The following is a 16,219-nucleotide window of genomic DNA, read 5'->3' as shown; positions in this document are numbered from 1 at the left end:
AAAAGTGACAAGAACTCTATTATACCGACCACACACGGAACAGCGGAACGCGCGCCAAGATTTGAAAATAGTTACAAATTTTAAACATTCATTAAATAGAAAATATGCAATTTTTTTCTTTATTTATAAAAAAAACTTTAGAATTTTGTTAAAATAATAAAAATTAAGCTGATATATTTTTCTTAAATTTTTACTTATAACTTTTTAAAAAATTCTTAAATAAAAGATCAAAAAATTTAGTTAAATTTGTATTTTGCCATCATAATTTTTTAGACAAAAATAAGAAAAATTTACATTAAAACTTATTTAACAATTACATTTTTTTAACAAAATTCTTTTTTTTTTAAAAAAAAAGTTGCAGAATTTTTATTTCATATTCACAATTCTTTAATGAAATTGTTTTTTAATACAAGTTATAAAAAAATTAATCATTTATTTATACTAATGCTAATAATCACTAATTTTAAGTAATAGGATAGCTGGAAATTTGTGCTCCCTGCATGCTGCTGCCATCTAACGGCGTCTGCAACTAATATAGGGCGATAGTTAAAAGTAAAGAAATAGTGATTATTAGTATTAATATAAGTAAATTGGTATAAATAAATGATTAATTCGGCATTTCTGAGAAAATTTTTATAAAATGATTATCTTTTATGGTTAATCAAATATATTTAATTAATGAAATTAAGATAATAATGAAATAGTTGTAATTAACAATTTGAATTTTCCCGCCAGAAGATCATGTGCATTCATATTCGCGCACTTTTACCGTGTGTGGTCGGTATAATAGAGTTCTTGTCACTTTTAAGAAAACTGTTATTTTTTAATTAAATTGCAATTATTATGAAATGTGATTGTTAAATAATAAAATAATTTAATAAAATTTGCAATTTCTATTAAATATAAATTATTTTTTCACACATTTTACACTAATTTCTGAAAATATTATGAAAACTGACAACGAGTTAAAATCTACAGTTACCACTTGCACATATCAAGTAATTATTTATTATTTATCACGTTAATAATTAAAATTCTTACAAAAATTAACTCTATGAATGTTCATTTAACCTCACAATACTAATTTTTATAAATTTTCATCAATTTAAAGCTTTTTTTTGATAATTACCTAAATTCGACTTAGATTTGACTTAGATTCGACCCAGCTGGGTCGATTTTAGGTAAATCGAATCCGCCAGGGAATTCCGCTAAAATAATTTTAAGTTAAAAATATTATTAGTATTTTTAATGTTTTTTTTTCTTAGCAGAATTTTTTGTAGGTTATGTAATATTAAAATTTTGGTGACGTACTTATTGAACACTAAATTGAACGCAAACATCTACTATAATTTTTTTACTGTATTAAGAAAATATGTTTAGAGAGCACAAGAAAGAATATACAGAAATTTTAGTCTTGTTAGTGGATAGACACAAATCTCTTTAAACGTATATGTATGTATGTATGTATATATGTGTATATATACGTACTTTGTAGTTACAGCTTAGAGAAATTGAAACGCGTAGAATTGAGGGTTGCGGGAGAAAGTTTTAATTAAATGAAACACTTTGTCGTTTACAGCAATATCGCCAGCGAGTGGGAGTTACAACGAAACCGCTCATACACTACGTTTTGCCCAGAGGGCGCAAAGTGTGGTTAACAGACCTGTGGTCAACGAAGATCCCATAGCGAGAATTATACGTGAATTGAGATCCGAGGTTGCAAGACTTAAATCATTATTACTCGAGAAAGTACGATTTTCCTTTTATTATAATCTTACAATAAATCATACCAAAAAAAAAATATATATTTGCAAATTTCCTCTGGTTATACACTTAATTGCATAAATGCAGTCCTTAGAGTTTGACGACATTTTGAAAAGTCGTGACACTTCTATAATAATTTTATTAATTCGTGGCGTATGTTGTGTAAAGGTCAGTACACACTAGTAGATTCACGAAAATCATTCCCAAACGTAAATAATAATTTAGAAAAGAACAGAGTGTGGCAAACCATATAAGAATTAATTAGTTAAAAGGGGTCCGACTTTTACGAATGGCACAAAGTTGAGAATTCTTTCGGAATAACAATTATAATTATTAGTCATTAATTATATGACTGTTGAGAGACATATTTAAAAGAGAAATATAACCACTTCAAAAGGAATAATTAAATTGGACTTACCTTGATTATCTCGATGTTAGAATCAAAATTGCGCTATGGTTCTTTTAATTAATTAATATGATCTTATGCCAATCGAATAAATATTGCGCTAATATAGTCTAAATATCCTTTATTTATTTTAATTTTCTTTTATAATCTCAATAATAATTATTTTAACTTCGCAAAGACGACTATTAACAATATATATTGGTTAACACCACTTAACTATGAGAACGCTATTCTCTCTCTGAATATGAATTTCCGGTGGCCGGATACATGTGCCTTTGTCGTCTGCTAATTTTTCACGCGTACCACTTAAGTTGGTAGTAGCGCGGGAAAACTGTTTAAATTCAAATTATAGATCATTTGGGAAAATCACCCGGAAGGGCAGGGAATAATAATTAAGTAACAAATTGGTTCGTTACAAGAGATATATTTGTATCTTTTTTTATCTCATGCATCTCAATTGTGCGTTGGCCCTAACTAATATAAACGCCACGAACTAATAAAATTATTATAGAAGTGAACACAGCAATAATAACAATAAAAAATGACATTAGATATAAAAATTTCTAACATAAATTGACAATAAATTATTATTATTATTACTTAGTGTGAAAATGGATAAATTTCTAATTTCAGGAGTTAGAGGGAGTTACAAAGCCATCGTGCAGTTGTGAACATAATTTGGAACAAGAGTTAGAGAAAGAAGATCAAAAGGATGATGAATTGGTGTCCCCTTTGAAACGTATATCATCGTCCCACCTTCTTGGTGAACCAAAGGAGATTATCAAGTCGTCTATCAGGAGGTATAACTCGAATGAAAGCCTAGTGACACGTGAATCTAGACACTCGAATTCTATCAGAAGGTGCGGTTCCTTTGAATCAATCAGTCCAAGTATATCCTTTGCTAATGAAGGAAGATCCTATCGTCCAGAACTATCTGAATCGCTCAATTACCAAGTCAACGAGCCTGTCTTCGTCGATATTCCAACATTAGTGGCCGTTTTGATCAAGCCAGAGAATTCTTCTCATGTGCACTCGACACAAATTGAAGAGGTCTATAGTGATGGACTATTGGATGGATTAATCGATACAAAACTCATTCAAGAAACTCACTCTAAACAAGACTTATCAAAAAATAAAAATTACAATCAATTTAGTGATAATTCAATAATAAATACCGAAAATTTAAATATAATTGATGAATTACAAATTAATGATCCACTTTTCTCTAAAGGCAAAGACCAAGATTTAACCGAATTTACTGATGGTCAAGAAAATTTTTCTAATTCAGCAGACAATCATGAAAATGTTCCAAATAACAACGAATTAGTGAATAAGGAAATATTAAATTCAAGAGAACATTCTAATTTTGATGTTAATAGAAAACGTAATTCCAAAGATTTAGCATCACTTCCATTAAAACATACAAAAAAGGAGAAATTCAATAACTTTGAACGTACAAATAAGGGAAAATTAAGAAAACAGGATTCAGTTGATACGACAAAGAAATTAAATAATCTCACCGCCTCAAAGATTTTTGGTTCGGTTGATGGTCTTTCAAAAAAACAAGAAGAACCAAATTTAGTTCAACGAGCACACACAAATCTTGAGAAATCAAAAAGATTGAATAATATCAAAGAAGTTGATGATCGAAGAACCACTAAAACCAATAGCCTTTGGAAGGGTTTAGGTACAAGTCCTCAACGAAAATGGAGTAATGATTCTGATCGAAGTCTAAAAGAATCACACAAAACTAAAGCATCATTACGAAAATACAGTGTTGATGATCTTAAACGTAAAACAAGTAAAGACAGTAGTTCCAGTAGTTCCAAGGAAGATCAATTAATTTCCCCATTAGCGAAGGGTAATTATTCAAGAAAGAGTTCATTTTCAAGAGGCTCTGATCAGGACAGGCCTCATACTCCAATTCAAAGAAATCGAAGAGCCGAAATTGTGGCAGCAGTGACTGAAAGACTTTATTCCAGTGGTAAGAGATCCGAGGAGGGAACTGGTGCAACAACACCAGCTTCGGATTATCGATCACCGGAAAGTACAGACGTTAAATTAGCTGCTGTCACTAGAATGCGTTTACAGGAAATCTCCAGAAGAATGTTGGCTAAACGTAGAAAAATTTCTGCCGATACACAAACTGATAGTGCACAAACAGTTAGAGTTAAAGATAAAGCCTCGCTCACTGATAAACCAAAAATTGAATTAAAAGACGCTGAAGTATTAACGGATAAACATGAAATTTGTGAAAGATTAATTGACGGTTCACAAGTTGTAAGAGTCAAGGAAATAGCAACTCTCACTGAAAAACAAAAATCCCCAACAATTAGATATAGAGATGCGGGAAATATTACTGACGATTATGATGAAGATTTTGATCTTCATTCACCACGCAATGATTCTGGTATACTATCCGATGATACACAAAATTATGCAGATAGCAATATTTCTGATTTTGATCATGAAACAAAAAGAACTGAATGTTCGACAAATACTGCTGCTGATAATAATGGTGTTGATCGTGTTGCACAAACACGACGGGAGGATTTATTCTTAAAATCAAAAGAAACACATTGTTGTTGTAGACCCCAAGAATGTTGTTCCAAATCACATTCTAGTCAAATTAAAAGTCAAATTGAAAACAGTCATGAACATAGTCATAGTCAAAATATCAATAATCTAATTCAAAGTAACAATTGTCAAAAGCAAACATGTACTGATAAAAGTGTTATATCAATTAATTTACCCGATATGATTAATATCACAATAGAGTCACCGAATATTTTAGAATCAAGAATTTCCGTTGAAGACGAAAATGAATTGAGGACCAATTGTCGTGATTGTGAAGTGCAGACTGATGAAAGAAGTTTTCTTGAAAGGGATCTATTGACTGAGGACATTAATCTAAGACCAAACATCAGTCAAACAGATGGACGGACATTTAGAATAGAAAATATATTTCCAGAGTCTAAAACAATTAGAATAAATCCTGATTCGCGAATTACACCTAGAATAAGAATAGTATCTAATATAGAGGGAGATCCATCTCGTTCTGTTATTTTGACCAAATCAATTGCAACTTCTGCCACTGGACCAAAAAGATGTTTAAATTATCAATCACCATTAAAATCACTTCGTAGGAGATTGTCATTTATCAGAGATAGATCATTTATGGACAATTATCTTTCAAGACGAAGTCGAAGTTTCAGTCCACATCGTAGAACGCGTTCAGAGGAGGGAATTGTAAAAAATTGGACAAGATATCCTTCTTCAGAGATAATACAACGATTGAATCCAGTTCAAGAAGTTTTATTGGAGCGAGCTAGGGAAGGTTATTTATTTTCAAGATCCTCACGAGAAAATGAAATTTGGAACAATATTAGGCCATTGAATCAATATTTCACAACTTCGCCAGGTGAGATGAATTTATTTGACGGTAGACAATTACAAACTCTAAAAGTAGATGAGATAAGAAAAGATTCCTATTTTTCTGATGATAGTTTAGATTTAACAGAGGAGAAATTTTGTGATGATGATAAAATTCTTGAAAAGGGAAAGGATCCCTGTCAACCTGATCTTGTTGCTCATACTAAGGAGAATTCGAAAATTAATGTTCCCGATGCAATGGAATCTATTGATGCCGCCAAAAAGAAGAGAGTATCTTTTTCAACGTCAAATATTGTTGACGGACAGAATACAGATTCAAAACTTTCACTTACACCTAAACCTATTATTAAGAAAAAGAGTGATGATGAGAATCATCAACAAAATGTTAATGAGGAAATTTCTGTAAATGAAGATGCAAAAATTCCAATAGACAATGTTCAGGAAAATGTAATTGGCAATGAAGACGTTTCAATTGAAAATGAAAATAAATTCACAGATGAACAAAATTTTGATGATCAGGATGCAATCGATTGGAATTCGATTAAGAAAAAGGATTTGAATGATGAACAACAGAATTTAATTCAAAATGTGATTCCTAGGGATTTGGAGACACAACCTGTGGAAATAGGTAAAAATGATTCGATATTATTTGAGGATCATCAGGATAATGAGGAATTAGTGAAACATCAAGAAACTATGAATCAAAATCCCATTCAGAAAGATATTCAAGATTCATTTAAAGAAGACCCAATGGATGAGGAAAATTCGATGAATGATGAAAGTTTGGATGAAAATAGACCGAAATTGAAAAATCAAAGGAATATTTTACAAGACTATTTGGATGAGGCAGTGACTTTTATTCGTAATGTACATTCTGCAAATGATTATGCAACTGCTACAAATTTTTTGAAAAAGTATTTAAGAACAACAAGACGTCCAAGACGATTACTAAATAAAAATAACGATTATATAGAATATGCAGGTCAGAAAATAAGTCTAAAAGATGATACAGATCAATATTTAATTGATGATGATATTGAAATACCCAATAAAGCTTATGAAAAATGTCTTCAGGGAATTGAAAAACTTGAAAAATGTATTGAAAAAGTCAAAGACCATGAAGATTCTCTAAAGGAAAAATATGGAATTGGACTTGAACCTGCTGGTGCTAAACTTGTTTTAGCAAATTCCAATCAGGATTTATTGGAATTTCTTGACCATCAATGTGATAATATTGTGGATAGTGACAATATTTTGGATTCTGATCATGAGGAGAATCTCGATATCAATCATGATACTTATCTTGGTACAAATCCTGGAAATCCAACATACAATTGGAGTTATCACAATACCAATGATGGTGGATTACGATATGGTTCAATTCCTAGATCTCAATTTTCAAATATTTCTAAACCACAAATTGGAAATCAATATAGATCACAATTTGGATTAAATTCTAAATCAATGAATTTTGAAAATTATTCCAAAGGAATTGATAATATGAAAATAAATAAGCGATTTTTGAGAAATCAAAATTTATTGAAATCAGAATTGAAAAATTTAGATAGAAATTTTGATGATATTCATTTGGATGATGATAAAAATTATTCACGTTTATCGAAAATTAATTCAATTAAAACGTCGGATTGTTTATTTAAAAATTTCAAAACTGATGATATTTCATTATCAAAAAAATGGAAAAGTCCAGCATCATTTAGACATAGTTCATTACCACGTTTGACATCATCATCTAATGAAAGTTTCAGTTCTAGTGAAACAATTGCAGCAAGTTCAGAATCAATTGACAATATTTCCAATGTTGGAGAACAAATTAAATATCCCGGCAGTCCTAGAGTAAAATTTCTTCAATTATTAAATGAAAGACGACGAATTGTGGAAAATAGTCGAAGAGCAAACAAAAGTTGAAAATCAAATAATTAATAATATGTATTTTGATATATATAAATTGAATCGCGAGACTGAAAATGTGTATTTTTGTAATTTTTATAGACACTGCTAATGATTATTATTTTGAGAGATCGCAGTTTTCATGGTTTTCCCTTTTTGTTTAGTTTATCAGTTTTAAATTGGAAGTGCTATTGTATAATTTCATTTTTATTTTGATTTTGACTGAAATTAGTGACTTTGGGCAAAAAATTAAATTAAAATTGAATATTAACTCTAGACAGTACTGGCTCATACATAGAAGTACAACTGGGGTAGAAAAATACCCCAATAATTATTGTTTTGTTATTAGAATGTTCAAATTTAAAGCAAAAGTAACTTAATTATGTCATTTTCTACGTTTTTTTTTATAAGGAAGAAGATAGCATTTTTCTGTTTTTTGATACAATTAAAAATATGGTCAAAAAATTACAAAAAACAAAAAATTAGTATAAAAGTAAATAATTACCGTTTTGGGGTCAAAATTAATAGTTCGATAACTAAACTGAATTAAGGTTAGGGTGCCGCCATGACAGTTAAGCTTACAGAGCCAGGGCTGTAGTTTGAATTATCCCTGGGGTACTTTTGTACCCTACTTGTACTGTCTAGGATTAATGGCAAATTAGTGAAATAAAATTGAATAAAAATGTCATTACACTGATTTTGAATAACAAATCAAACGGTGTTCGGTTTAGTTTTTTCTTTATATTATAAAAAAAGGAGGAGTTATAAATTTTTAAGTTTAATACTTTTAGGTGAAGACTAAACAGAAACTCAATAGTTATTCTCTTAAAAGAAAGTAAAAATAAATACTTAGAGATGATTTATTAGCTACTAACAATTGTAATAAAAATTTCTTTTTTAAGTTCTCGTAATTTATGTAAATTTAAAATTTCATCGTCAAATTAGTTTTTTTTATAATATTATAAGCTTTAAAAATAGATAATTAAAAATCTATATTAGTTTTCTATTGAAGAAAACATTTTTTTCTTACTTGGAAAAAACGTATTATTAAATAATAATAATAATAATAATAATAATAATAATAATAATAATAATAATAATAAAATAATAATAATAATAGTAATTGTACCCTTAAAATAATAATTATTATAAGTGTAAATTGTAAATTAAGAGATTTGTAACGTGTTAACTTATCGTAAATAAAATGAAATTAGTTTTTAATAATTTGTCCTCTATTATTTTAAAAAGAATCGAATTAAAAATAATTTTTAATTTCTAATAAGTAACTATTATTTTTAAATTATTTTCTTTATTTTTTAGAGAATAAATTTTAACTATTTCTCAATTTTTAAATATATATATATATATAAGTATAATATTTTAAAAAATGTTTTCAGCGCAAATTTAAATAATTTTTTTCAACATGTATCAATATTATTGACAGGGAAAATTTATCTTTTTGACATTATTTTTACATTTTAAAAAATATGTTTCATATATTTATCGCAAATTGACTTAGTGGTTAATTTTTCATAGATAAAATTTGTTTTTCCATGAAAGTTTCTTTCAAGACATAAATTTTGAAAGTCAATTATTTTAATGACTATTTTTTAAATGTTATTTTAAAAATATCAGCCTATATATATAGAAACAAAATTGAAGAAAAACTTTTGTGTTAATTTTGAAAAAATTCATTATGAAGTTATTAATTTTACTAGCAATGGTTATTGTTTTGTCAAATTTTTCTCTCCAAGTCTATGCACGTAAGTAAATTGCAAATTTGTTTAAAAAAAATAAATAAAATTAATTTAAATAATTAATTTTTCTTATATAAGAGAATTTTAATTAAAAATTTTTTTTGAAATAGTGAATTTTAATTTTTAAAAAACGATAAAAAACAAAGTTACAAAAAATTATTTCCATTAATAATTATTCCATTATTTAATTAATCTATTGCTTTTTTTTTTACCTAGGTGAACGATATTATAAAAAAAATGGCCGTATTCATTACAGTTGGGGTCCAAATGACAAATAAATCCAAATAATTAAAAATTCATATTTTGTTTATTGTATATTAAAAATGTAATATATCTAATTTTTAAATGAAATGTATTCTAAAAACTTTGTGACTATTAAAAAAAAATAATTTAAAAACGAGTTTAATAATTAATTCTATTATTAATTCTGATAAAACAATTTAAAATAATAATCAAAATGTTAATTAAAATTAATTGTATATATTACACATAATAATCTATTATCGAGAACTATTATATTTCCGCAATAAATATAATTACATAAAAACAAACTATTTTGATAAGTATATAGAGACAAATAATAATCATTGATTCAAAGAACATTTTGAAAGGTTATCAGTTAAATGCTTGACTTTTGCTCTTAGATAAGTTTTTAACTGTCTTATTGTTTCTTATATATATATACATATATATACGACAAAAGACATGAAAAAAAAATAAATATAAAATTCTAACAGTCAAGGTCAATGTAAATAAGAATTATTTTCCAAGCATTTTGAATTAAGAGTAATTACTTCAGTTTGTGAGTATTAAATGTGTAATTATATAGCAAGAAAATATTGAAGAAATAAAGTTTATAATAAGTCCAAAATTATAATTTTCAAAAATGGTTTGTACTTTATAAAGAATTATTGAAATTTACAAAAAAAATTTCGTAACAAAAAGTCAATATCTCTGATTTAACTAGTCAATTATTATCTATTAAATATTCGAAACTTAAAATTATTTCCCATTCAATAATTAATTATTTTAATGAAATATATATTTTTTTTTATTTCATTTCAAGTAAATTTTTTTCGAATAATTTAAATTGAAATAAATGTTTTTTTTCTTTGTAATTATGCTAAAAGAAAAAATTAATAATTGTATTTAGAAAAATTGTTTGAATAAAAAAATAATTAAACCAAATTTTATTTCAATCCGATGAGATATTTACCTTTTTGATATCAGAAAGAAAAAAACTTCACATGAATTAATATTTAATAGAAAAATTTAATTTAAAGATTGAGAGTAACGATTTGATAGATCCATTCTGCATGGAAGATAATCCATTGAAAATAACTTTTGAGGATATTACATCCGCTGCATTTAAAACTAAAACAGGAGTAATTAATACACCATGTGTGGTAAGAAAACGTAATTTATTTTGATTTTTGAAAATTTTTCTTTTTATTGAAATTTAAATAAACACACGTAAATATTTTTAAGTCTCAAATTGTTCATGAAATACACACTTAACTTTAAAGAGAAAAATTATATAAACTATTGTTTCGGATACAAAGTTCTCTTAAGAAGTGACGCTCCGTATGTGAACTGCCGATATTTATATTCACAACGCGTGAACTGGTGGGAGAAACACTCGAGCCTGCGCAGAACGAAATTCTAGGGTAGGCGACGCACAGTCCAATGGCGGAGGGAAATACGGTCTTTCTTCATCGTCCGTGCGTTTGCCTTTGTCATTCCACTAATTTTTAATACAAAAACAAAAAAATCCCTCGCAATTCCATATCTTTTTTTGTCGGTTATAGAATTTAAAAAAAAAATAATTTCTGTGGTAAAAATGGGAGAATTCCCAAAGAATTATGAAAATTAGGTTAAAAACTGAAAAATTGATAATTTTTTTATTTTTAGCCACGTCTGGGGCCTATACACTTTAACGGATTCACATGAAACTTACAAATAATATTAATTAGGTTAAATTCTTGATATATAATTGTAAATATTTAAATACACTCAAAAAAATTTTAAATTGAACCGATTCGCATGAAACTTATCACTAATATTAATTATCTTGAAACCTCGATATATAATTGTGGATATTTGAATACACACTCAAAAACTTTGGAAATTTTAAATTTTTTATCGTAACTTTTTTAATTATTTATATTAAAAAAAAAAAATTAATTAAAACTTAATAGAATCCTAAAATTTACTTTGGTTAACTTTCATTTCACGAATTGTTTCGATGGTTAAGAAAAATTTTTGCCTAATGTAACTTTTTACATTGAAGATGTTTTTGTTGGAATAGAAAACTTTTCAGAAATATATAATTATAAAAAAATTACACTTTATAATTTAGAAATAAAATAACTTTTCAGCAATCGAGACTTTCAGAAATGACTGGAATGGATCTTTATTTAAAAAAAGATTTTTTACAAGTAACAGGAAGTTTTAAGGAACGTGGTGCACGAAATGCTCTTTTAAAATTATCCGATAGTCAAAAAAAGAATGGAGTAATATCTGCATCATTGGGCAATCATGCATTGGCACTTTGCTATCATGGTTTATCACTTGGAATTCCAGTAACTGTTGTAATGCCTGTGGTAGCGCCAATAATGAAAATTGCATCATGTCAACAATATCGTGCCAATGTAATAGTAAAAGGCGTCGATATGGGTGAAGCAAAAAAAGAAGCACTCAAATATGCTAAAGAAAAGGGATTAATTTACATTAATGGGTATATATAATTAATTTAATTACTTTCGATGGAAAAGGAATTTTCAATAGAGAGGAATTTTTCTAAAGGAATCTATTTTTCTTTAGATACGATCATCCAGATATAATGGCAGGTCAAGGAACACTTGGTTTAGAAATAATGGATCAAGTTAAAAATATTGATGCAGTTGTTGTACCAATAGGTGGAGGTGGTCTTATTGCTGGAGTTGCATTGGCTATAAAAACACTTCTTCCAAATGTTACCATAATTGTGGGTTCAACTATTGTTTGGATACTACTTCCAAATTTTACACACTAAATATTTTTTTTCTAATGGCGATTATTAAAATTAATTTTACTAATGATTTTAACAGGGTGTGGAATCAGAAAGATGTCCTAGCTTTTTTTTGGCACGTCAAAATGATAAGCCAACATTTACGGCTATTCAATCAACATTAGCTGATGGTTTGGCAGTACCAATGGTTGGTTATAATGCATTTGCAACAGCTAATCCTCTAATTGATAAACTTGTTGTTGTTAAAGAAGAATGGATTGCCATTGCAATTTTGAGATTAGTTGAAAATGAAAAATGCATTGTTGAAGGTGCTGGTGCTACAGGATTGGCGGCAATTCTTTCTGGCCAATTGGATGAATTGAGAGGAAAAAGGTATTTAGTATATTATTATGATTTAACGGTCATTTTAAATTTAAAAAATTGTATTTATTTTTCAGAGTAGTCCTACCACTTTGTGGTGGTAATATTGATACAACAATACTTGGTAGATGTTTAGAAAGAGGTCTTGCTGCTGATGGACGTCTTGTTAAATTTTCAGCACAAGTCTCCGATAGACCAGGAGGAATTGCAGAATTATGTACATTATTGGCGAGTATTGGTGTTTCAATAAAAGATATTATACATGAACGAGCATGGATAATGTCAGATATTTTTAGTGTTGATGTAAAAGTTGTTTGTGAAACAAGAGACAAAGAACATGCTCAACAGCTTAAAATGATATTAAACAAAAATTATTCAAAAGTTATTTTTGGAATAGATGACATTGTTCCGTCTCTATCATCCATAGAATAAAATAGATCAATTTTGAAATTTTTTATTATGGTTCTAATAATCGTTTATTGGGAAATGAAATGCGATTTAAAATTTTTTGTGAAGCAGTATTTCTAATCGTCGATAAGGTTAAATTTTATTGAAATCAAAAATGTTTTTACATTAACTATTAATATTAGAAATTAAGAAAAACAGTTTTCAATATAAGAATCAAAAATTGAAAAAAAATTGAAAATTCATATTTCTAAAATGAAGAAACGACAACAAGCTTCTAAATTTTTACATTTACATTGTATCGCAATTGATAATAAATTAATAGCTTTTTCTTTTATCATATCGTTAATTAATATTTTCTCACATTTCAATTTAAGATCATTCATTAAATACTTATCAGCAGCAATCAATAATTCATCAGCGATTTCGTGAATATTTTTTATCTCACTATTATAGATATATTGCAATAATGCTTTAAAAATTTCATATCTTATATCCAATATTGTGACAATATTATTTTTAGTTTCGGAATATTCATGTGAGAACATTGCTAAAAAAACGGGATTTCTAGCAGCTAAAATAATTTTATGTGCCTTTAATTCTTGATTGCCAATAATAAATGTAACATCACAAATTTGTTGATTCTCAAGAAATTGTTCAAAAATATTAAATGTTGGCAATAATGAATCAATCATAAGTTCAGTGACAAGATCTTCGATAATTTCAATGCTAAATAACAATCTTAAAATATTATTTGGTGAATAATAAGTTTGTTTTGAATGAGCACCTAAATCAGTGAATGGTAATAAAATTCGATTCAATGGCGGAAAAAATGTTTGCGATTGCCATAAATGTTTGCCATCTTCATTAAGAATTGAACATTTAACAGTTGTGTATCTTGGTAAATCCGGTATGCATTTTAAATGTACATATTTATGAACATAATGAAAAGAAATTTGAAATGATTTTTCACATTCGTTGTCATTTAAAAAAAATGTCGATGATTTAATAATTGGAAATCGTTGTTTATTTTCACATGTATGCAATGAGTCAAAATCCATTATAGTCCATTTAAAATTGGCAACAATTTTTTTCAATCGAGTTACACTGCTCATTGTAATTTCATATTCCTTTTGTTCTTGAATATTTTTAACTTCGGTACTCATAATTTATACTTTCTTTTAATGTTTTCTGAAAATTATTATAATATTTAGAATTAAATTTTTATCTTTAAATATTAATTTCAGTGTTTGTGTAAAAAAAATTAGAGTTCAAATTAAAAAAAAATTTTCTATACAAATAAATAGTTAACTGCTGTATTTTTTGCAAATAATATAATTTAATATAAATTATAATAATAGTAATAATAATAATAATAATAATTTTTGTTGGTTATAAAATTGTAAATAGTAAATTAATTGTAATGCTAACCTCTTACAGGATAAACTTTTTGATTTAATAAAATCCTGACTGGTTTTTTATTTACTGTGATAATATATTTGTTTAGGAAATGACAATTTAAAGATGTATTATTTTATTTATTTGTAATATTCTGAACATTGAATATAGAATCTTTAAGCACTGAATTTTCATGTCGATTTTTCTCAAACAAATGAATTACTTCATAGCAACGAAAAAATTATTTTTGAAAAAAAAAATCCAACTTTACTTTTTGAATTCGTAATTCACTGAGATAGGTATTAGGTACATGAATACATGTATAAACAAGAGCAATAATTAAACATTTAATTTTTTTAAAAAAATTATATGAAAAAAAAACATCTGTGTTTGGAATAAAAATAGTGTTTCGTACATACTCTTTTATTTTTTTAATGTTATATATAATATAAAAAATTAATTCTGTGACATAAAATTTAGAGTACACTGAAAAAACAAATAAAAATTCTATTACATATATTTTTATTTATCTAACAGTTTCTGTATTATCGAAATATGATAATGTGATATAATCAAAATTTAATTTCTTTTTTGGAATTTATGTCAACATTTTTCAATCCCATTTAATTCTTTTTCTGTTTGATTTCAAAAATTTGTTTTTGTAAATATACTTTTAAGTTTACGTGGCTGATTGCCCTATTTAAAAAATTTGATAGAAAAATATTTCAATACTTTTCAATCCGTTTTTTAAATCAGCAAATTTAGGTAGATTATATAATATTCCATCAATTATTTTGTATAGAAAGTCTATAAAAATGAATACTTATTGTTTATAAAATTTGATAAAAACAAATTTTTTTCTTAATAGAAATATGTTATATGAGATCCTGATCAATTGGCACGATGTATGTACGTGTGTGTGTATGTGTGTGTGTGTGTGTGTGTGTGTGTGTGTGTGTGTGTGTGGATCTCTTTTTTGTTTAGAAGATAACTTTAACAGGTTTTAATGGATTTAGATAAAATTTAGTAGGCTCATTTATCATAATAATATTCTGTGCAAGAATATGCAATAAAATCGTCTGCCTAAGAAAAATTGAATTTTTTTCGTGAGTTTTTTATGCTTTTGGATGCGTTTTTGGTCATAAAAATGGTCTTCCTCTACTCGGATCTGGGTGTCAATTTTTTTCTACACTTTTGGGTGTATTCTGTGCAAGAATATGCAATAAAATCGTCTGCCTAAGAAAAATTGAATTTTTTTCGTGAGTTTTTTATGCTTTTGGATGCGTTTTTGGTCATAAAAATGGTCTTCCTCTACTCGGATCTGGGTGTCAATTTTTTTCTACACTTTTGGGTGTATTCTGTGAAAGAATATGCAATAAAATCGTCTGCCTAAGAAAAATTGAATTTATTTCGTAAGTTTTTTATGCTTTTGGATGCGTTTTTGGTCATAAAAATGGTCTTCCTCTACTCGGATCTGGGTGTCAATTTTTTTCTACACTTTTGGGTGTATTCTGTGAAAGAATATGCAATAAAATCGTCTGCCTAAGAAAAATTGAATTTTTTTCATAAGTTTTTTATGCTTTTGGATGCGTTTTTGGTCTTAAAAATGGTCTTCCTCTACTCGGATCTGGGTGTCAATTTTTTTCTACACTTTTCGGTGTATTTTGTGCAAGAATATGCAATAAAATCGTCTGCCTAAGAAAAATTGAATTTTTTTCGTAAGTTTTTTATGCTTTTGGATGCGTTTTTGGTCATAAAAATGGTGTTCCTCTACTCGCATCTGGGTGTCAATTTTTTTCTACACTTTTCGGTGTATTT

The 16,219-nt window shown here is 27.2% G+C and overlaps 3 protein-coding genes across 5 annotated transcripts in view; 2 read left to right on the top strand and 1 right to left on the bottom strand.

Moving 5' to 3' along the window:
• LOC127284835 (uncharacterized) overlaps positions 1–8,412 on the top strand; it is a 33,494-nt gene extending 25,082 nt beyond the window's left edge. The window contains exons 8-9 of the mRNA XM_051310526.1: positions 1,580–1,749; positions 2,804–8,412. Coding sequence (XP_051166483.1) covers positions 1,580–1,749; positions 2,804–7,489 — 4,856 coding nt within the window. The 3' untranslated portion in view covers positions 7,490–8,412. The remainder of the gene's footprint in view (positions 1–1,579; positions 1,750–2,803) is intronic.
• A 1,453-nt stretch (positions 8,413–9,865) lies between these two features.
• On the top strand, positions 9,866–13,340 carry LOC127284837 (L-threonine ammonia-lyase). Of its 3 annotated transcripts, none has more exons than XM_051310531.1 (6): positions 9,866–10,030; positions 10,534–10,634; positions 11,607–11,965; positions 12,052–12,214; positions 12,318–12,610; positions 12,676–13,340. In XM_051310531.1, the coding sequence occupies exons 2-6, from the start codon at positions 10,545–10,547 to the stop codon at positions 13,028–13,030; spliced, it is 1,260 nt and encodes a 419-aa protein (XP_051166488.1). In that variant the 5' UTR covers positions 9,866–10,030; positions 10,534–10,544; the 3' UTR covers positions 13,031–13,340. The 3 variants fall into 3 exon arrangements, with proteins under 3 accessions (XP_051166488.1, XP_051166487.1, XP_051166486.1); XM_051310530.1 differs by having other exon boundaries at positions 9,866–10,117; XM_051310529.1 differs by having other exon boundaries at positions 9,867–10,117; positions 10,512–10,634.
• LOC127284840 (speckle-type POZ protein B-like) lies at positions 13,246–14,726 on the bottom strand. Its single transcript, XM_051310533.1, has 2 exons — positions 14,435–14,726; positions 13,246–14,194 (listed from the first exon to the last, which is right to left on the bottom strand). The coding sequence occupies exon 2, from the start codon at positions 14,167–14,169 to the stop codon at positions 13,246–13,248; it is 924 nt and encodes a 307-aa protein (XP_051166490.1). The 5' UTR covers positions 14,170–14,194; positions 14,435–14,726.
• Between the last annotated feature and the right edge of the window lie 1,493 nt (positions 14,727–16,219).

Source organism: Leptopilina boulardi, unplaced genomic scaffold, assembly GCF_019393585.1.
Source record: "Leptopilina boulardi isolate dan_hultmark-lab unplaced genomic scaffold, ZJU_Lbou_2.1 LbouV2_327, whole genome shotgun sequence".
Taxonomy (NCBI): domain Eukaryota; kingdom Metazoa; phylum Arthropoda; class Insecta; order Hymenoptera; family Figitidae; genus Leptopilina; species Leptopilina boulardi.
This window is presented reverse-complemented; position numbering and strand designations above follow the sequence as displayed.

What these genes read in the sequence shown, in the direction of transcription:
- LOC127284837 (XM_051310529.1), top strand. An exon ending in GGATTAATTTACATTAATGG is followed by an intron (nt 11,966 to 12,051) that starts GTATATATAATT and finishes ATTTTTCTTTAG; the next exon opens with ATACGATCATCCAGATATAA. An exon ending in TTCCAAATGTTACCATAATT is followed by an intron (nt 12,215 to 12,317) that starts GTGGGTTCAACT and finishes TGATTTTAACAG; the next exon opens with GGTGTGGAATCAGAAAGATG.
- LOC127284840 (XM_051310533.1), bottom strand. Translation starts at nt 14,169, where the DNA reads ATGAGTACCGAAGTTAAAAATATTCAAGAACAAAAGGAATATGAAATT.